Source organism: Pseudonaja textilis, chromosome 1, assembly GCF_049901715.1.
Source record: "Pseudonaja textilis isolate UNSWEBS1 chromosome 1, rPseTex1.2, whole genome shotgun sequence".
Lineage (NCBI taxonomy): Eukaryota > Metazoa > Chordata > Lepidosauria > Squamata > Elapidae > Pseudonaja > Pseudonaja textilis.
The window spans coordinates 321962243-321983698 of record NC_141990.1 but is presented as its reverse complement, the minus strand read 5'-3'; the positions used below and the strand labels follow the sequence as shown (position 1 = coordinate 321983698).

At 46.2% G+C, this 21456-nt stretch overlaps 1 protein-coding gene across 4 annotated transcripts in view; it reads left to right on the top strand.

Annotated features, from left to right (window-relative positions):
* The window catches only part of NCLN (nicalin), a 34101-nt gene extending 13007 nt beyond the window's left edge, over positions 1 to 21094 (top strand). The window contains exons 4-15 of one of the 4 annotated variants that reach the window (XM_026699124.2): positions 2195 to 2289; positions 3198 to 3278; positions 7017 to 7120; positions 7238 to 7326; positions 10753 to 10892; positions 13467 to 13645; positions 14884 to 14971; positions 17294 to 17332; positions 17477 to 17637; positions 18130 to 18183; positions 19093 to 19171; positions 20886 to 21094. In XM_026699124.2, coding sequence (XP_026554909.1) covers positions 2195 to 2289; positions 3198 to 3278; positions 7017 to 7120; positions 7238 to 7326; positions 10753 to 10892; positions 13467 to 13645; positions 14884 to 14971; positions 17294 to 17332; positions 17477 to 17637; positions 18130 to 18183; positions 19093 to 19171; positions 20886 to 20945 — 1169 coding nt within the window. In that variant the 3' untranslated portion in view covers positions 20946 to 21094. Of the gene's footprint in view, positions 1 to 2194; positions 2290 to 3197; positions 3279 to 7016; positions 7121 to 7237; positions 7327 to 10752; positions 10893 to 13466; positions 13658 to 14883; positions 14972 to 17293; positions 17333 to 17473; positions 17638 to 18129; positions 18184 to 19092; positions 19172 to 20885 lie in introns of all 4 variants that reach the window. The other 3 variants (XM_026699123.2, XM_026699122.2, XM_026699121.2) reach the window with 3 other exon arrangements.
* Positions 21095 to 21456: the final 362 nt, after the last annotated feature.

Here is a 21456-nt window from a genome sequence, read left to right as displayed (position 1 = left end):
TTGTAGCATCCCCACTGTCCCGTGTTTTACATGCAGATGCTTGACAATGGATTCATATTTATGACGGTTGCAGCGTCCCAGACTCAGCTGTTCCCCTTTTGCGACCTTCCGACAAGCAAAGTCAGTGTGGAAAGCAGACTCTTAACCCTGTTACTAATATAGCAATCGATTTGCTTAACAAATGTGGCAACCAAAGTCATAAAATGGAGCAAAACTCATTTAACAACATAAACGTTGGTCTCAATTGTGGTCGTAAGTTGAGGACTTACCTGTATTGTAAATGAATGTTGCTGGAGGTTGGCAGGGCAGCTGCAAAATATGTGTGATTCAGGGTGCCAGTTTATCTTTCCTGGCATAGACTGTGCCCACTGTTGGCATCCAATAAATAGATCACTAAATATACCCTTTGCCATATCTGGGTCCAATTCAGTTTCTTTATTTCAGGTCGTAGAGCCAGCATAAGTCTCAGTGCTACAAATTCGCTAATAGAATAGAATAGAATAGAAAACAGAATAGAAAACAAAATAAAAAATAGAATAGAAAACAGAATAGTAAATAGAATAGAAAATAGAAAACAGAATAGTAAATAGAATAGAAAATAGAATAGACAACAGAATAGAAAGGATAGAATAGAAAACAGAATAGAACAGAATAGATACTGGAATATAGAATAGAATAGGATAGAACAGAATAGAATAGAATAAGGAATAGAATAGAATAGAAAACAGAATAGAAAATAGAATAGAAAACAGAATAGTAAATAGAATAGAAAACAGAATAGAAAACAGAATAGTAAATAGAATAGAAAATAGAATAGACAACAGAATAGAAAGGATAGAATAGAAAACAGAATAGAACAGAACAGAATAGATATTGGAATATAGAATAGAATAGAACAGAATAAGGAATAGAATAGAATAGAATTCTTTATTGGCCAAGTGTGATTGGCACACAAGGAATTTGTCTTTTGTGTGTACGCTCTCAATGCACATAAGAAAAAATAAAATACATTCATCAAGAATCAAGAACACGTCTCCTTTGATTCATTTGTCCTCATCTGATTGCCGGGAACAGCCCTTTTCTTGTCATTTGGTTGGTGACCCTTCTGAAGAATACTTGTTTTACGATTTAGTTTTAGAACTAAAACCGAAATAATCCAGCTCCCCAAATTATACAATGAATGATCCAACTACCTGTTTGAATTGAGGGGCAGTTATTTTTAATATCAAACAGTTCTAGGAGTAATCAAAAGACCGATTTCCTCTCTGTTATCTCTAATCACCAGTTAGTTTCAGGCTGAGTTAACAGACAAGTCACTAACACTAAAGGCCCAGGGTGGCTTTCTGTATTCTGTATACTTGCCTTTCTTTGGCATAATCTGAGTACAGGTAGTCCTCGAGTTATGACCACAGTTGAGCCCAACATTGATGCTGCTAAATGAAGACATTGGCTAAGTGAGTTTTGCCCCATTTTGTCCACGTTTGTTAAGTGAATCACTGCAGTTGTTGAATTAGTAACCCCGTTGTTCAGTGAATCTGATTTCCCCATTGACTTTGCCTGTCAGAAGGTCACAGGGGATCCCTGCAACCGTCGTAAATATGAATCTGTTGTCAAGCATCCGAATGTGACTCACGTGATGCTGCAACAGTCATAAGTGTGAAAAACGGTCCTAAGTCACTTTTTTCAGTGCTGTTGTAACTTCGAACAGTCCTGAAGGGAACTGTTGTAAGTCAAGGACTACTGTACCCATTGCTGGAGTGTCAGTGCAGGTGGTCCTTGATTTATGACCACCACTGAGTTCCACAACTTTCTGTTGCTAGGCAAGACAGTTCTTAAGGCAGCTGTGTCCCATTTTAGGACCTTGCTTGCCACAGTTATTAAGTAAATCACACTGCAGTTATTCAGTTAGTTAACACGGATGTTAAGCACATCTGGCTTCCCCTTTGACTTTGCTTGTCAGAAGGTCGCAAAAGGGGATCACAGGACCTCTGGACAGTGCAACCGTCATAAGTACGAGTCAGTTGCCAAGCCTCCGAATTTTGATCTCGTGATCATGGAGGTGCGGCAACGGTCATCTAAATCCCCTTTTTTCGGTGCTGTTGTAACTTTGAATGATCCCTAAAACAAATGGCTGCAAGTCAAGGACCAGCTGTATTGACTCCTGTCTTTTAAACCCTCGTTTTTTCCTTCCTAGTTCTTTTGCACACCGCAACGGCCAATGGCTTCCAGATGGTGACCAGCGGAGCTCAGAGTAAAGCCGTCAACGATTGGCTCATCACAAGTATAGAAGTGAGTTTTGGAGGGTTTTTGGACACGGCGTTCCCCCCCCCCCCCCCAGGACCTCCCCAGCGCCTGCCTTTGAGCCCTGCTAGGCCGCTTTGATATCATTGAAAAGCACGCCGGCCGGAGTGCTGAGCCCATGGTTTCCGAGGGCCCTTGACTTTTAAGGAGCAATTAGACCAAGGGTCTTTCCAACTTGACAGCTTTAAGACTTGCGACTCCCAGAAATCCTCCTCCGGTCACGTTTGCTCAGAAATTGTGGGGGTTGAAGTCCCACAAGTCTTAAAAACTTGCCAAGTTTGAAGACCCTTGGAACTAGAAGGAAGGAGTTTGGTTCATTTTTGAAGCCAAAGCAACGGGGGGGAAAAGGGTTGGAGCTTTCCAGGGGAGGGGTTGGCCTTCTTCGAACACCCTGGCCTAGTTGAGCTGGCAGAGCAAAGGTCACAGCTGAGGATTTTATTAGGGAAGGTACAAGAAGGATGAGGAGAGTTCTTTTTTTTTTTTAAAGAAGTTTTACTAGATTTTTTTTTTAAATTACTTTTTACCCTACCTTTAAATAATTCAAGGTGGCGAACATACTTAATATTCCTTCCTCCTTGTATTATATTTGTATTTTATTATTTTATTTTTAATATTCGTATTTATTTGCTTATTGGATTTAACTAAGGACATCCAGCTGGCTTTCATGCTTTAAGGTGGGACTAGAATTCAGTGCCTCCTGGTGAATGGGCCCAAGGTAGGCTTCCGTGCCTAAAGTAGACCATACTAAGGGCAGGAATCAGGAAAGGAAGCAAGTTTCGGCAAGTTTAAGGCCCTTTATGTGTGACAGATGTCAACCTGAAAGAAGAAACGTATCCTGTGCTGATCGGGCTGGGATGATTTTGCAGCAGGTCTTATTTTACCTCTTTCCTTGCAAGGGGCGGCTGACAGGCCTGGGAGGAGAAGACCTGCCCACCATTGTGCTAGTTGCTCATTACGACTCTTTTGGAGTTGCACCGGTAAGGACTTGCTGGCAAATGTCTGTGTTTTGGCGTTTTCAGTATGACGCGGCTTGGCTCACTGATTTGAGCTACCTATATGTTTGTCGTAAGTGCTGTTTTACCTTGTTGCAGGCACATGTGCTGGATGTCAGAGAATGTTTTATGGCCGGTGCTCTGAACAGTACTAACCTTTCATTTAAAAAGCTTCCATTTTGCAGATTTTTGATGCAGCAGACCAGAGCCTCTAAATTTTAGGGTTCATGTAAAATACCATTCATCATTTTAAACATATGTAAAATAGGTTAAAAAAACAATAGAATTTTTATTGGCCAGGTCTGACTGGACACACAAGGAATTTGTCTCCAGTGCATAAACTCTCGGTTTACATACAAATAACAAAGCGATAAGTCAGAGATCATAAATCATTAATCATAAGGTGCAAACAAGTGATAAATCTTATGATACTAATAAGGAGAAGGTAGTAGGGAAATGAGAAGATGAGAAGAAGAAGAGTAACAATACAGTCCTGCTACATGGGTAAATATCCTTAGGCATAAGACAGTACTGTGGGAATTAGATGTTCAACAGAGTGGTGTCACAAAGGTAAAAAAAACTATCTTTTGTGTCCAGTTGTTTTGACATACTTTGCCTATAGCATCATCCTGAGGGGAAAAGTTGAAACAGTTTATGTCAAGTATGTGAGGGGTATGTTGGTATTTTCTCAGCCCTCTCTGGTTCGTGCAGCACACTCACAAAACTCACTGAACCACAAAAATAGAATAGAAACAAGAATAGCATAGCATCAAATCAAATCAGAATTAGAAGGCACCTTGGAGGTCTTCTAGTCCAACCCCCTCTGCTCCAGCAGGAAACCCTATCTCATTTCAGACAAATGGTTGTCCAATCTCTTCTTAAAAACTTCCAGAAGTGATGTAGTCCTAAGTCGAGGACTACCTTTTATTGGCTGGATGCTTATCCTCAACGGAAGGCAGGAAGAGGCTGGTTGCAATTTTTTTCCCCTGCAGTCTTAACTATCTGTTGAAGTCTGTCCCTGTCCTGTTTTGTGGCTGTGGCAAACCAGACAGTTATTGGGGTCCAAAGGACAAGACTCTTATCTTTCCTCTGCAGAAGTGGATCAGCAGATCCTTGGGCACTCTGACCTTTCTGAGTTGAGCTGTCTGTTGAAGGAACGGCCCACATGGATGATGATTTCATGCCTGGCTGTTCTGTGGGCCTCTCTCCCCATCTCCCGATCTCGCACGGCTCCTTTTTTGAGTTTTGTCTACGCTCAGGCTGCTGTCAGCTTTGATGGTGTCCAGCCGCTGTGTTCTTTGGCAGGCTGGTTTCCTTTCACCGCTAACTCTTCCAAGCATAATTTGCTTTCACCGGTGATTACCTCCGCATGACATAGCCAAAATAGGCGAGACACGGTTTTGTGATTTTTTTTTTTCCCTTGCCAGAGACACGCCTGGTGTTAATGCGCTCCAGGACTTGCTTGCTGGGCCGCCTTTGCTGCTCAACCCACATTATATGCACGTCTACCAATAAAGGAGGACGTTTGTAGCTCACGGGTGAAATAGCCATAGCACTTAGACTTATATACCGCTTTTACAGTGCTTCACAGCCCTCTCTAAGCGGTTTACAGAGTCGGCCTATTTTCCCCAACAACCTGGGTCCTCCTTTTACCCGCCTTGGAAGGATGAAAGGCTGAGTCAACCTGGAGCCTGGTGGGATTTGAACTGCCAAATTTCAGGCAGGCAGCCAGCCGTGAGCAGAAGTAGCCTGCGGTACCGCACTTTTATCCACTGCGCCACCGAGGCTCTATAAATGAGGGGTCCTTGCTGGTTTTCTTGCAGATGTTTACTAGGTAACATCATCAGCGCTAGAAGGGAGTGAGATTTTTGAGGAGGAGGGGAGGGAAGAGGAGGAAGAAGGAGGAGGAGGAGGAGGATGCTACCTAGTTAGGGTAATGAAACATCTGCAAGGAAACAACCGAGCTCAGAGAATACCAAGGACCCCTTATATGCACGTATAAAATAACTGATAAATTTAATCAGGATTCTGATTGAGTCAGCACACTTTTCCCCCAGAAATCTGTTACCCAAAGGATTTACAGGTAGTCCTCGGTTTGCAACCACAACGGGAGTCCAAAATTTCTGTGGCTAAGCGGGACATTTGTTAACTAATGTTTGTTCCATTTTATAACCTTGGCTTGGGTTCTTGCACTGCTCCTCTGCATGACCCCTGTCCTTCTGTGCCTCTTGGCTCCCCACATGTCACCATGGCTAAGAAAATCCCACCCCACCCCCCAAAAAATCCTTGTTTCTTTCCTGCTTCTCCATCCCAAGCAAGATTCTGCCCGGAGGGGGCCCCCCGATTTGGGTTTTTTTTCCCCCTTCCATGGACACAAATGACACAGTAGCAGCGTTTCAATACCTCAGGGGCTGCCCCAAAGAAGAGGGAGTCAAGCTCTTCTCCAAAGCCCCTGAGGGCAGGACAAGAAGCAATAAGGATGGAAACCTATCAAGGAGAGAAGCAACCTAGAACTCAGGAGGAATTTCCTGACTGAGAGAACAATTAACCAGCGGAACAACTTGACTCCAGAAGTTGTGGATGCTCCAACACTGGAAGATTTTAAGAAGAGACTGAACAGCCATTTGTCTGAAATTTTATAGAGTTTCTGGATGAGCAGAGGGTTGGACTAGATGACCTCCAAGGTCCCTTCCAACCCTGTTACTCTATTCCTATTCTATTCTAAATATCCAGAAGGGCTTCATTCACACCTGGACATCCTCCCTCGAAAACCAGCCCTGCATAGTTTGTGCACAGAACGTTTTGCACATCCCAGCGCGATGCTTGTTCCGTTTTTAGGATTTCTGACTTGTATACCAATACGGGTGTAGTCCTCCACTTACGACCACAACTGAGCCCCAAATTTATGCGGCTAAGTGAGAACAGCTGTTCAGTGAATGACGCTGCATTGTTTGACTTTCCTCGCCACCTTTGTTAAGAGGATCGCTGCGGTTGTTAAGTTAGGACACGCGGTTATTAAGTGTGAATCTGGCTTCCCCATTCACTTTGCTTGTCAGAAGGTCTCAAAAGGGGATCACGTGACCCCGGGACAGTGCAACCGTCATAAATGTGAGGCAGTTGTCAAGGCTCTGAATATAAACCCCATGGCACTAGCACTGATGATGTTACCTAGTTTGGGTAATGAAACGTGTGCAAGAAAACAAGCAAGCTCAGAGAACATTGTCCTCTCTTCCTCCTCCCTCTTCCTCTTTCCTCCCTTCTTCCCCTTCCCCTTCCCCTTCTTCTTCCTCTTCCTCCTCCTCTTCCTCTTCCTCCTCCTCCTCTCCACAAACCCTTCTAGCACTGATGATGTTACCTAGTTTGGGTAAGGAAATGTGTGCAAGAAAACAAGCAAGCTCAGAGAACATTGTCCTCTCTTCCTCCCCCCTCTTCCTCTTTCCTCCCTTCTTCTTCCCCTTCTTCTTCCTCCTCTTCTTCTTCCTCCTCCTCCTCTTCCTCCTCCTCCTCTCCACAAACCCTTCTAGCACTGATGATGTTACCTAGTTTGGGCAATGAAACGTTTGCAAGGAAACAGCCAAGCTCAGAGAGCTTCTATCAAGGACCCCTCATGCCATCCCTGAGCTACACATATTCTCCTTTATTTGGTGCTGCTCTTAAGTTCCCATATCTCCCTGCTCAGCCCCGGCTAAAGACCTCCCCCCCCCTTCCTCTCTTCCCTTCCAGTGGCTGTCCCACGGGGCTGACTCCAACGGCAGCGGGGTCGCGGTACTCTTAGAACTGGCCAGGTTGTTCTCCCGGCTCTACACGTACAAGAGGACCCACGCTGCGTAAGAAATGGGATCGGCTTTGGGGTAGGGAAAACCCCCCCCGCAACGAGGCAAGGCGGTGGGGTGCGCATTTTCCCCTAGAAATGTCCCCATTGCCTCGTTCTCTCCTCCGCACAGGTACAACCTGCTGTTCTTTGCATCCGGAGGCGGCAAGTTTAACTATCAGGGGACGAAGAGGTGGCTGGAAGACAACCTGGACCACACAGGTGCGAGCGGAGATTATCGTAGTCTTTTATATGCTTGGGATTTATGGAGAAAGATTTGGCCTTGCTTATGAGGTAACTAAGGAGAGGAAAGGGGCTGTTGGATAGAAGCCTGGCAACCCGCTTTAAGTGGCAGAAGAGGGTATATACTAGCTATTTACGGGCCTCGGGACAATCCTCACTTTTTATTTTTCAATTGTTTATTCCTTTAATTCGATTTTTTTTTTATGGCTGCCCATCTCGTCAAAGTGACCGGATGGCTGGGGGATACCACCCGGTCAAATGAGAGCCCAAAACAGACAATATATAAAGCGAATTCAGACAATCCTCGACTTAATGGCTGCACTTGAACCAGAATTTTTCTTTGCTAAGCCAGGCCGTTGTTAACGGGAGTTTTGCACCCGTTTTACGATCTTTTCTGCTGCCGTTGTTAAGCGAATCGGTCATTGAGCGAATCTGGGTTCCTCCCATTGATTTTGTCAGAGGTCTGCCAGGAAGGTCACAAGCGGTGATCCCATGACCTCAGGAAAGTGCCGCTGCCGTAAATACATGCCAGTTGCCAAGCGAATTTTGATCACACAGCCAAATTTTGATCATGGTGTGAAATAGTGCGAAAACCGGTCATAAGTCACATTTTTCAGTGCCGTTGTAACTTTGAACGGTCACTAAACAAATAATTGTAAGCCGGAGACAACCTGTAATGCCCTTTTGGGAAGCCCTGTTCACCGTCAATTAGGCCCTGGTGGCCTCCCATCTGAACTACTCCAATATGTTGTACCTGGGGCTGCCCTTGAAGTCCTTTCAGAAGCTTCTTCAAGTACAGGTAGTCCTTGACTTACAACAGTTCATTCAGTGACCATTCAAAGTTACAATGAAAAAAAGTGACTTATGACCGGTTTTTCACACTTAGAACCATTTGAAGCATCCCTGTGATTACGGGATCAAAATTCAGATGCTTGCAAACGGGGAGAAATTATATAGAAGATATAGAATGGTAAATAAGATAGGTAATGGTATATAAGATGAGCATGAATTTAATTGAAGTCCGTATAAAGAGAGGTAATCTGGGGCCAAGCCACTTTCTAAAAAGAAGTTTTATGTCTTTGTGTTTTGTGTGTTTATGTTTGATTGAGAATTAATAAAACCTTGGAGGAATGTCAGATGAGAATAATCGTAAACAAGTCAGAGGGAAATATAAATATGATGACTATAAAACAGATAAATATAGAAAAGAAATGTAATTGAATAAGAGTAAAGAGAAATAATGAGAAATTTGCTAAAAGATATTTATGTGTCCATATGGAAATGGGATAAATTAGAATTATGCTGTGTAAAATAATGTTTTATCTGCCCTGTAAAAATTTACAATGGAAAGAGGTTTTATGTTTTCAATGTTTAATGATGTTTTGTTTGTCTTTAAAATTAATAAAATTTGTTTCAAAAAAAATAAATAAATTCAGATGCTTGGCAACTGAACTCAGGATGGCCGCAGTGTCCTGGGATCACATATGATCTCCTTTTGCGACCGTATGACAGGCAAAGCCATTGTGGAGGCCGGATTCCTTTAACAACCGTGTGACTAAGCTAACATTACTGCAGTGATTTCACTAAACAACCGTGGCAAGGAAGGTCGTAAGATGGGGCAAAATGCACGCAACAAATGTCTCATTTAGCCACAGAAATTGTTGGGCTCAACTGTGGTCGTCAGTCGAGGACGGGGTACCTGTGCAGAATGCGGAAACACAGGTAGTAAAATGGTGCCAGTGGTTTAGCCCAGGTAACACCACGATCCGTGTCTGTGGAGATTCTCAGCCCTCCAAGGTCCTGGTTGTCCCAAAGGTGCTTTTTTTTTTTCAAGAGGTAGCTGGACTTTCTGTTTTTTCTTTGAAGACGTTTCGCTTCTCCGTCAAAAAGCTTCTTCAGCTCTTCTTCTGGGAGGAGAAGCAAAAGCCTCTTGAAAAAAAAGCACCTTTGCCCCAATCTGTGAGCTGCATACACCTGTGGGCTTCTGGGTGTGATTCAAGGTGCCGATTGTCCCCTTTTAAATCAGGTGTCTTCAAACTTGACAGCTGTAAGACTTGTGCACTTCAACTCCCAGAATTCCTCCTCCAGTCAGGTTAGCTCAGGAATTCTGGGAGTTGAAGTCTACAAGTCTTAAAATGGCCGACGTTGAAGACCCTATGCTAGACCAGGGGTTTTCAAACTTGACAGCTTTAACACTTGTGGACTTCAACTCCCAGAATTCCTCCTTCAGTCATGTTAGCTCAGGAATTCTGGGAGTTGAAGTCTACAAGTCTTAAAATGGCCGACGTTGAAGACCCTATGCTAGACCAGGGGTTTTCAAACTTGACAGCTTTAAGACTTGTGGACTTCAACTCCCAGAATTCCTCCTTCAGTCATGTTAGCTCAGGAATTCTGGGAGTTGAAGGCCACAAGTCTTAAAATGGCCGGTGTTGAAGGCCCCCCATGTTAGACCAAGGGTTTTCAAACTTGACAGCTTTAAGATTTGTGGACTTCAACTTCCAGAATTCCTCCTCCAGTCAGGTTAGCTCAGGAATTCTGGGAGTTGAAGTCTACAAATCTTAAAATGGCCGACGTTGAAGACCCTATGCTAGACCAGGGGTCTTCAAACTTGACAGCTTTAAGACTTGTGGACTTCAACTCCCAGAATTCCTCCTTCAGTCATGTTAGCTCAGGAATTCTGGGAGTTGAAGTCCACCAATCTTAAACTTACCCTTGTTTTAAAGGGTTGTAAAGCCCTTTATGGCTTGGGACTGTCTTTCTCCCCCATTGTTTCTCCCTGTTCATCCAGTTAGACAGGGCGGGCATGATTTAGGTCTTATTGGTTAAGGAGCACAGGTTGATGGGGCCGAGATGCACCCTTTCTGCTGTAAATCTCGCTTTCTGGAACATTCTTCCTGCTGAGATCACGAAGGTCTTGATCCTGCGTGCGTTTCACAAGACCTTAAAGACCTGCCTCTGTGCCCAGACTTGAGGCCCCAACTGTATGCAGGGCCCTATTTCTTAGTGGTGTTACAGGTAGTCCTTGACTTACGACCACAATTGAGTACAAAATTTCTGTGGCTAAGTGAAACATTTGTTGAAGTGAATTTTGCCCCATTTGATGACCTTTCTGGCCGCAGTGGTTGAGTGATTCACTGCAGTTGGTAAGTGAGTAACATGGTAAGTGAAACTGGCTTCCCCATTGACTTTGCTTGCAAAAGAGGATCACGTGACCCCAGGGACACTGCAACCATCACAAATGTTGCGTCAGTTGCCAAGTGTCTGAATTTTGAGCATGCGATCAACGGTTCTAGGGGTGAAAAATGGTCAAATCCCTTTTTTTCGGGTGCTGCTGTGACTTCAAACAGTCACTAAGCGAACTACGTCGAGGGCTGCCTGTAACCCTGTAGCTTTTTCTAATTCCAGATTTCAGCCTGCTGCAAGATAATGTGGCATTTGTCCTCTGCCTGGACACGCTGGGTAGAGGCAACAGTCTTCACCTACACGTCTCAAAGCCTCCCAAAGAAGGGACCCTCCAGCACACCTTTCTGAAGGAGCTGGAACAGGTAAAGGGGAAACGGGATGCCTTTGGGATGAGGGCTGGGGTAATAGCTGCCTCCTTCCCCAGCCTGGGTGGTTGGATTTCTCTTCCCCCTCTCCTCTGGGAAGCTATCCTGTTTTCTCCAAAAATACAACCTACCCTGAAAGTAAGTTCTGGCTTGATTTTAACGTGTGCACCCAATATAAGCCCTATCCCCAAAATAAGCCCTAATTAAGACCCCACCCAGACCAGAGTGGATGGGTAAAAATTAAGCTAGGATGGGGGATGGGGGAGCTGCCCTACTACTTACCTTTGGACAGGTGTAGCCGGGCCTGGCACACCCCGACACCTGCCTTGTGGGCCCATTTCTTCTGCAGCTGGCAAGGCTTTTCTGAAGGCCTTTGGAGCTGATAACAAAGCTCTGGATCGATCCTGAGCTCTATTATCAGCCTTCAGGAAAGGCTTGCCGTCCGCAGAAGAAGGACTTCCTGAAGGCCTCTGACAGCGAAAAGGAGGCCGGGGGCGACACACACAAGTGAGGTTAGTCAGGGGATGACGTACCCCCACCCCCCAAAATAAGACCTGGTGCCTTTTGGGGTGGCAAAAAATAAAATAAAAATAAGACAGGGTCTTATTTTCAAGGAAAGCACGGTAGCAAACAATAGAGTGAGGCAGATCTCTTCATAGCCAGCATGATATAGGTAGTCCTCGCCTTATGTCCCTAAATGGAGCACGTTATAAAGCAGGTCGTGATGTAGCCAACTCAATTTTACGGCTTTTTCTTTTTTTTTTGGCTGCAAACAAAACGCCATCGTTATTAAGTGAATCCGGAGTCATGAAGCAAATGCGGTGGTTAAGGTGTTTTTGTCGAAACTCGGAAATCAATGCCGGTTTCTTGCCAAAAAAAAAAATTGTCATAAATTGCAGTCACGTGACTATGGGACATAGCTGTTTAGTTGCCGGGCAACCAAAATGCACTCAGCTGACTGTTTGGGTGCCCTATGGAACTTCTGGGTTATAAGTACCTTTTTGGAGGGTTCATAACTTTGAATGATTGCTAAAAGCAACCCGGTCATAAGTCAAAGACTACCTGCCATGCCCAGAGCAATAGCTCCCTCTACTGACCGCTTGAAGAAGAATTGGATGTAAAGCTCTTGATAAGAAGAGAAAACGTGTAGCTCAAGAGTTGGAAGTGTGAGGCCCTGGGTGTGGTCCGCGAGCTCAGTTGTTTTCCTTTAGATGTTTCATCGCCAAACCTGGTAACTCTTTTATCGGCGCTAGATTTGTGGAAAGGAGGAAGAGGAATGTTCACACCCCGTTGAAAAGAGAACACAAAGAAGCGAAGAAGGAAGCAAAAAGGCCAGAATTCTCTCCAAAAGCCAACACCCAGATAAACAGAGATCAACACCAGACAAATGAAGAGAAAACCATATTCCAATCAAGGAACTACCAAAGGGAAAACACACACACACACACACACACACACACACACACACACACACACCAACAACATTGGCAAGGCCAAGCTACTGTATAAAAATGGAGCAAACCCTCACACTGAGGATGTGATCTAGTTGAGTAATGTCTGCGGCGATTCGCAACCATCCAGGTCACGGTTATCCCAAAGGCGCCTTGTCCAAATTTTCTTGGGGGTTTCCCCCCCATCCCTCGAAAACGTTTTGCTTCTCATCCAAGAAGCTTCTTCGGGATTCAATTCTTCCATTCCCCATCAGTCAGTTCGAACTGAAGAAAGCTTCTTGGATGAGAAGCGAAACGCTTTTTAAAAAAACAAACAAACTGTAAAAAGTCCAGTTGGAAAAAAGCACCTTTGGAATAGTTGGGTAATGAAATGTCTGCAAGCAAATAACCAGTCTCGGGCAGCATCAAGGACTCTGCAGCACGCGGCAATAGCCCAAAAGCAAACACAGTCCTCGGTTGTATAAACCGAGGCATCGAATCAAAACCACGTGAAGTATTAGTACCGCTTTGTAAAGCCTTAGTAATTAGCCACACCTGGAATGCGGCATCCAGTTTTGATCACCACATTACAAAAAAGGGTATCGGGACTTTGGGATAAAGTACAAAGAAGAGCAACTTCAGACGATTAAAGGCCTGGAGACCAAGACATACGAAGAACGGTTGCAGGAATTTGAGTTTGGCTTGTCTAAAAAAAGGGGGGATTGGAGTGACATGATAGCAGTATTCCAATATTTGAGGGGCTGCCACAAAGCGGAGGGGCTCAACTTAATTTCCAAAGCCCCTGAAGGCAGGACAAGAAACAATGGATGGAAACTAATCCAGGAGAGAAGCAACCTGGAATTAAGGAGAAACTTTCTGACAGGGAGGACGATTAACCAGTGGAACTCCTTGCCTTCAGATGTTGTGGCTGCTCCATCACCGGAGGTTTTTAAGAAGAGACTGGACAGCCGTTTGTCTAAAATGATATTAGGGTCTCCTGTTTGAGCAGGGGGCTGGACTAGAGGACCTCCAAGGTCCCTTCCAGCAGTGTTCTGATTGATTGTAGTTCCTCGGGCAGAAGAGCGGGGCATGCACTGCTTCCTCTCCTGACCCGGTGGTGTCCCTTCCTTTTCTTCTCCAGGTCATTGCCCACCATTTCCCAGAGGTGAGGTTCTCCATGGTGCACAAGAAGATCAACCTGGCCGAAGACATGCTGGCCTGGGAGCACGAACGCTTTGCCATCCGTCGCCTCCCGGCCTTCACAGTTTCTCACCTGGAGAGCCACCGCGACGGCCTGCGCAACAGCATCATGGACGTCAGGTCAGCTGCTGGGTGAGGAGGCGCTGCATGGACCGATGGGCCGACCAGAGGGGCTGGGTGGGAAGACCTTTGCCCTGCCCCCTCTTGTCTGAGAAGTGCTCTCTCTCTCTCTCTCTCTCTCTCTCTCTCCCCCTTGAGGCACATCAGGCAGGAAAGGCCCCAAGGTTTGGTTGCCTTCTTCCCTCTGTCGTCTTTCGTCTCTCCAAGATGGGAGGTTGGGGAAAATGAGAAGAGCCTCACTCCCAAAGCAGGGGTGGGATTCTCCCGGTTCGGACCGGGGATTCTGCGCAGTTCGCAGAACCGGCAAATTGTGCCCCTGGTGGGCCTCACCCCTCTCCGCCCACCCCTCCCCTCCCCGCCCAGTCAGCCCTTATTGGGTATGCACAACATTGCGCACACGCCTGACATCGCTGACTGCATTCTTCCCTGCCCAGTTACTCCTTAAAGTTTTCTTCTTCTTTTTTTCCTCCCAACGATCAGCTGTTCCTATGATCAGCTGTGCTGGGGCTGTCTTACTGCTTCACCCAGGAGGCTTCCCTGAGGCCCAGAAGACCCCAAAGTGGAGCACAGGGGTGTCCTGTCCCCTGCCCCCCATGCTCAGTTTCCAAAGGGGGGGGCTGCAAAAAAAAGCCACACCCACCCAGTCACATGGCCACGCCCACCTTTAACTATGGAGCATTAGGTTTGCTCATGCTTTGAAAGGACAATCCCAGTTGGAAAAGAAAAAAAGAGGTGGCTGCTTTAAAGAATTGCTACATCAGCCTTCCCTCATGTTCCCCAGTACCCAGTGGTGGAATTCAAAATATTTTACTACCGGTTCCGTGGCATTTAGCAGAAAATATTTTATTACCACCTGCGGGGCGTTGCAAAACGGGCAATTTTAAGCATGAAAAAACTTACTGTCGGCACTGGTGAGTAAAACAGCTGAGGCGCGGCTGAGCTACAAACAAAGGAAATGCAGGACAGGAAAGGGCGGGGCCAACTGCTGACCGGCACTACCGGATCGGTAGAAGCGGTGCGAACCAGCAGCATCCCACCAGTGCCTAGTGCCTCTCACGAACAGTTTTCAAGGCAGACACATTGTACAGGTCATTTTGTAGGCTAACTCCCAAAGGTTGATCTGGTCGCCTGAAATTGGGATGTAGGCTATGAGCCTATGCCAAGCGCCACAGTTTCATAAGCCTCAGCTCAGCATTTCTGACCTAATTCTGACGTGGCTGCTGTTTCCCCTCTTGCAGGCCACGGGTGAACCTCCACATCCTAACCCGGAACACCCGGATCATTGTCGAAGCTCTGACAAGGGTGGTCTACAACTTAACAGAGAAGGTGAGGGACCCTTTTCTTAGGGCGGGTGAAATGTCTGCTGGAAAAAACACCTGCCGAGGGTGGAATTGCTCAGCCGAGTGTGCTGCACCGCTCGCTTTGCTGCTCACAGATCAGAAGGGGTTGGTCTGTGGGAATGGCCTTGTAGGAGGTGAGCAGGCTGAGCCTGAGGGAGGGGCCGAAGGCATCATCAGTCTTGAGTCCCTTCGTGCCCACAAGAGATCTAAGTTAGACTTAGGATAACTTTATTGTCACTTTGAATGTACACTAATCGGCGTACATTAAAATGAAATTACGTTGCCTACAGCTCTCAAAGGGGTTCCATCTCTAATATACACTACATAAGCACGACAAAATAAATAGATAAATAAATAAAATACAAAATTATGCCTGTATCCGCATATATTAATTATATGTCACAGAAGCAACACAGGCTAGTCCAGATGTATACATGTGTATGAGCCATGGTGGCGCAGTGGTTAGAGGGTAGCACTGCAGGCTACTTCTGCTGGCTGCCTGTAATTTGACAGTTCAAATCCCACCAGGCTCAAGGTTGACTCAGCCTTCCAAGGTGGGTAAAATGAGGACCCCGATTGTCGGGGGCAAGAGGCTGACTCTGCAAACCGCTTAGAGAGGGTTGTAAAGAACCGTCAAGTGGTCTATAAGTCTAAGGGCTCTTGCGATTGCTACATGGTGAGAGAAAGGAATCTTGCGAGTTTTCCAAACGGATGGGCTAGGGAACAAAGCCTTTACAGAGCCTGGAAGCCCGGATACAAATACTTAGAAACCTCCTCCCAGAGGGGAGCAACAGAAACAGACCGTGAAGTGGGTGTGCGGGGTCTCTAACGATGCTCTGAGCTCTAACGGCCGTGGGTCCAGGATATCTGTGGAACTGTCTTTCCCCAGTGGGATTGGCCTGCCCCACACGTGATGGCAGAAAGGGCCTACTGCAGACCCCATCAGCCAAGGAATTTTGTCGGGTGGGGACCCCGGAGCAGAGCCTTTTTCTGCCCTGGCTTCTGTGAGCAACAGTTCACTTCACCAGACCTGTGGAAGAGAGCAGCTTTATTTTAAGTTCACTCCGGAGGGTTAATGTCATTGCTCAGAGGATCATGGGTTGCCCTCTTCCCCTCTTTGGAAGAGCTTTATAGCTCCCGCTGCCTTAAGAAAGTTCAAAACATTCTCAAAGATCCATCTCATCCTGGGCACTCTTTTTTTTGAACTATTATCATCTGGCAGACGGTATAGGACAATATAAACAAGGAGAAATAGGCTGAAAAACAGCTTCTATCCCAGGGCAGTAACTCTATTGAATTCTACTGTATAGTGCAATATGAATGCAATATCAGGGGTTTTCAATTCAGTGTATAGAATGTGAAGGATGTGTGTTTGCGTTTTATTTTCATAGTCATAATGTACACTGAAGATGGTGTTTAATTTCGTTGTATGAGGTAAAAGGACAATAAAGATACCTTCCATCAGTTCAGACACGTCTCTTTCTTGCTTCGAGAGAGCTGTAAAGCACTGGGAAGTGGTGTGTAAGTCCCAAGTGCTATTGCTAAGTAGTAGTGATCCGTCTCAAGGTCTCTTTCCAGATTCCAGAACACTACAGAATAGGAGCAGGCAGTTCCAGCAACTTTACAGCCTCTGGAGATCAACTCCCAGCAGGGCTGGCTCAGGAATTCTGGGAGTTGAAGTCCACGGGTCATCAAATTGCTCACCTTTGCTACAGAGCAGTCAGCAAAGCATTCATTCCGATGTGGTGTCCCACCCACCTCATCTGAGCTCTGATCATCAGAGCCTCAATGCTGGTGGGTTCCACACCAGGGGTCCCCAGCCCCCAGACTGCGGCCCGGTACTGAGCCGCGGCCGTTCGGAAGCAGGCCACGGAAGCGACAGGCAAGTGTGCATGCAGCTCCACTTTGGCACGAGTGATCTGCCTGCACGCAGTTCCACTTTTTTAAGGGACATGCGCACGGACCGCTTGTGCGAATTGAGCTGCATGCGCCTGCTCGCCCGGAACTACCCCTTCTTCCCACCACACCATTCCGCAAAGCTGGAAAGTTTGAGGGATGCTGCCCCACACAATCCAAGACCACCTGGTTGAAGACACAAGGCCGAGGACTGAGCGGAGAGCCCACGTGAGAAATTTCCCCAGTGGGTTGACAGGCCTTCGATAACGAAGCCCAGGACTCGCATGGGAAGCTGTCTAGTCTTTCAGCTTTGCAGTGATAATGGAGGTTGTGGACGGTTGAGTCCTAAAAAAAAAAAACCCCAGGATTTTCATCTGACTCTTTTTTATTTTTCTCTTCCTTTCCTCACTAGGGCGTGCCTGCTGACCTCCAAATCTTCACTGAACATATGGTAAGCTCCTGGCCAGAGAGCTCTGTGTGTGTGTGTGAGAGAGAGAGAGAGGAGGGAGGGGGAAAGAGAGAAAGAAGGATGTTTTGGGGGTTTTCACCTGCAGAACGGGCCGACTTCCTCTTTCCCTCTTCCCTGATTCAGCAGATTCAGCAGGAGCAAATGGAGTCGGTGATGGACTGGCTGAGCAGTCAACCGAGGGCTGCCCAGCTGGTGGACAAAGACAGCACCTTCATCAACACCCTGGAGTACTACCTGAGCCGCTACCTGAAAGACGTCAAGCAGCATTACGTGAAGGCAGACAAGCGGTGAGGAGGGTGACGGGGCTCCCAGGTGTTCAGCTGGCCACTTGTTGCCCCCTCTTTATTTAGCCCTGATGATGTTGCCTAGTTTGGCAATGAGATGTCCGCAAGAAAACCACCAAGCTCAAGAGAGCACCAAGGACCCTGCATGCTACAGTGGAAAACTTGTCCTAAATCGCTTTTTTTCAGTCCCGTTGTAATTTTTGAACGGCCATTAAATAAATGGTTGTAAGTCAAGGAATACCTGTATGACTTCCGGGCTAGACGTGTGTTTTCACTTGGTATAACAGAGGTCTCCAAACTTGGCAACTTTAAGGCTTGTGGACTTTTAACTCTATGCTGGATGGAGACTTCTGGGAATTGAAGTCCACAAGTCTTAAAAGTTGCCACGTTTGGGGACCTCTGTGGTATAAGGTCGTCCCTGGGTTTTCAATCCGACCTTTAAAAACCGTAGCTCTTTTCAACCTTCTTGATCTTTCCTTTTTTATATATATGCAGGGATCCTGAATTTGTTTTCTATGACCAGCTGAAGCAAGTAATGAACGCGTATAGGTAAGTGTGGAACAACAGTAAATATGTATTTTGGAGCTTGACTGGCCCTGGGTCGTTCCTTTAAGACTCGGGGCGTAAAAAGCACATTCTTTTAAGTTAGCAGGTTTGAGGCAGTCTAATTCAAAAATTGTCCCTGCATAAATGCACCATACGGGCTAATTGGAGGTTACAAACAGATAAACAGGAGAGTTTTAGAAGGCTATACCGTGTTTCCCCTCAAATAAGACCCTGTCATATTCTTTTGTCATCAAAAAAGGCACCAGGTCTTATTTTCTGGGAATGTTACTGACTAACCTCATTTGTGCGTGTCGCCCCTGGCCTCCTTATCTCTGTCAGAGGCCTTCAGGAACTTCTTCTTTGGCCAGCAAGGTCGGCAAAGCTTTCCCGAAGGCCTCTGCAGCCAAGAACAGAGTTCTGGATCGATCCAGAGCTTTGTTATCAGCTCCAGCGGCCTTCAAGAAAGCCTTGACGGCTGCAGAAGAAAAGGCAAGTGTCGGGGTGCGCAAGGCCTGGCATACAACTGTCCAAAAGTAAGTAGTAGGGCAGCTCCACACACACCTATCCCCACCCTGGCTTAATTTTTACCCATGCACTCTGGAATGGACGGGATGTTAATTAGGGCTTATTTTGGGAGGGGTAGGGGCTTGTATTGGACGCACATGTAAAAATAAAGCTAGGACTTATTTTCAGGGTAGGTCGTATTTTCAGGGAAACAGAGTAGATGTTATTAAACTAGTATGCTGCCCAACTCTCAGTGATTCTGATTTGGCTCACCATCCTCAAAGTTGGCCCTTTCTTTTGGGGATGGTAGCACGCCCGAAGAGGGGATAGAAGAAAGAGGTCTTCGAGAGGCAGACCTACAAAACAAGCAGCTTGCTGGGTGTGAGAACGTGGCTTGTGTCTTTTCAGGGTCAAGCCGGCCATCTTCGACCTGCTCCTGGCTCTCTGCATAGCAGCCTACCTTGGCGTGGCATACATCGCTGTCCAGGTGAGTGCCCACGCTCGGTGGTTTCCTACGGCATTTTTGCTGCATGAAATAAAGGGATGAGTGTAGGAATGAGCCCTGCTGGGATTAGTCTAAAAAGATAAAAGGTTTCCCTTGCCCAGTTACGTCCGACTAGGAAGCGGCGTTCATCTCCGTTTCTTAGCTAAGCGAGCCAGCATTGTCCGAGGATGTTTCCGTGGGTTATGTGTCGGGCATGACTATACGCCGAGGTGCATGGGACGCTGTGACCTGAGGTTAAAGACAGTCTTCGGTTGCTTTGCAAGCGCAATGGGCTGCTTCTAAATTTGACATAAAAGTACAATTAAATAAATCTTGCTCCAAAAGTAAGTAGTAGGGCAGCTCCACACACACCTATCCCCACCCTAGCTTAATTTTTACCCATGCACTCTGGAATGGACAGGATGTTAATTAGGGCTTATTTTGTGGGGTAGGGCTTATATTGGACACACATGTAAAAAATAAAGCTAGGACTCTAGCATTTTGTTTGGCTTCAGTTACCAATCAGCTGAAAGTAGCCAAGTTTGAAGAAACCCTGTACCCAACTTAGGTAGGGCTCTGCTTTCTCAGTTCCTATTGTGTCTTTTTAGCACCCCAGCCTCCCTTACAAGCTGGTCCAGAGGTTTACTTTATTACATTTAATAAACATTTAATGCTCTCTTCTTCCTAATATTCCTTGATCGAACACAATAACGCGTGAAGGTGACACGCGTCAACCTACGCGTTGGCACCTCGGTACTTGGCGTGAATTGGTTCTGGGAGGTGCGATGGATAAAGGACCCGTCCCAAATAAACCGTGTGGTTAACTACATAACCCATAGCCGGGAAGAACTTTCTGTTTGTTCTTCCAAAGGTGCTTTTTTTTTTTTCAAGAGGCAGCTGGACTTTCTTGTTTTTTTTTTCTTTGAAGACGTTTCGCTTCTCACCCAAGAAGCTTCTTCAGCTCTGACTGGATGATGGGAAGATGGGAGGATTTACTCCTTGAAGACAGCTGGTCATTGGCATCCTTTGAGAGAGATGTTGAGGCCACCTGGAGGTTTACTTGTGTCCTCAGGGCCACCTGAGTGGTGCAAATGGGTGCGGGCTGTTCAGTTTTGACAGGTGGCCTCAACAAATCTCTAACACGGATGCAAATGACCAGCTGTCTGCAAGGATTATAAATCCTGTTCCCTACCATCTTTCAGTCAGAGCTGAAGAAGCTTCTTGGATGAGAAGCGAAATGTCTTCAAAGAAAAACCAGGAAGTCCAGTTGCCTTTTTCTCTGTTCCTTTTCCTATTGTCAGTGACCTTCCCAGCATGGCTGACTTCCTGTCCGTCCCTCACAGCTGTCCCCCTCTCCCGACAGCAACGTTTTGAGTACTAAACAAAGGCTGATTTTTGGGATGACATTTTAAATTTAAAAAGTACCCAAATCGTTTGCGTTTTGAAGCGGTCGAGTGCCAAGGTACCAATGTAATGAAAAAAAATCTAGATGCTGATCCCACATTGACAAAACGTAAACTTTCTTTTTATAATCTCTCAGGCTTTGGTGCATCAGTAATTCCCGATTTTGCTTCACACATGGCCCCGGGGGAATTCTGGGAGTTGAAGTCCCATATGTCTTAACGTTGCCAAGTTTAAAAAAAAAAAAAACCATTCCCTACGTCGATAGAACCGGGTGCTGGCTCATTCTGTCTTTTTTTTCTTTTCTTTTTTTTAGCATTTCGGCCTCCTTTACAAGCTGGTCCAAAGGGTCTCTCGGAAATCCAAACAGCAATGAAAGCAGAAAAGCCCGGAAATCTTCTCCTGGTGTCGTTTCTTCCTCCGTTGGATCCTGCTTCTCCTCTTCTTCCTGCTCCTCCTCCTCTCCTTGCCGGGAGCAGGACGCAAAAGCTCGAGATGGTAAACCAATAAAACACAAACAGAAAAGCACCACCACAACAAGCCACACTCTTTCTCTCCCATCTTTGCATCTCTGCAAAAGCTCTTTTTCCTTCCCTCTTTTTCCCCCGGCACGGAAACTGCAGAGAGACTCGACTCCAAACAAGATCCGATCAAACCTCCGGACACGATTTCTACCCACTACAGATGGAAACCTTCTCCCGGATAAAATGACTTTTTTTTCCCCCACCCACCCACCACCACCATCAACTTGTTGCTGCTGGTTGAGAAACAACATGTGCCATAATTCTAAGCTGGGGGTGGGGGGGGGGGGAGGGGCAGGAGTCTGGGGTGGGGTGGGCCCCACGCCTACCTGCCAAGAGAACTTGAAAGGGGACGTGGTTGATTTT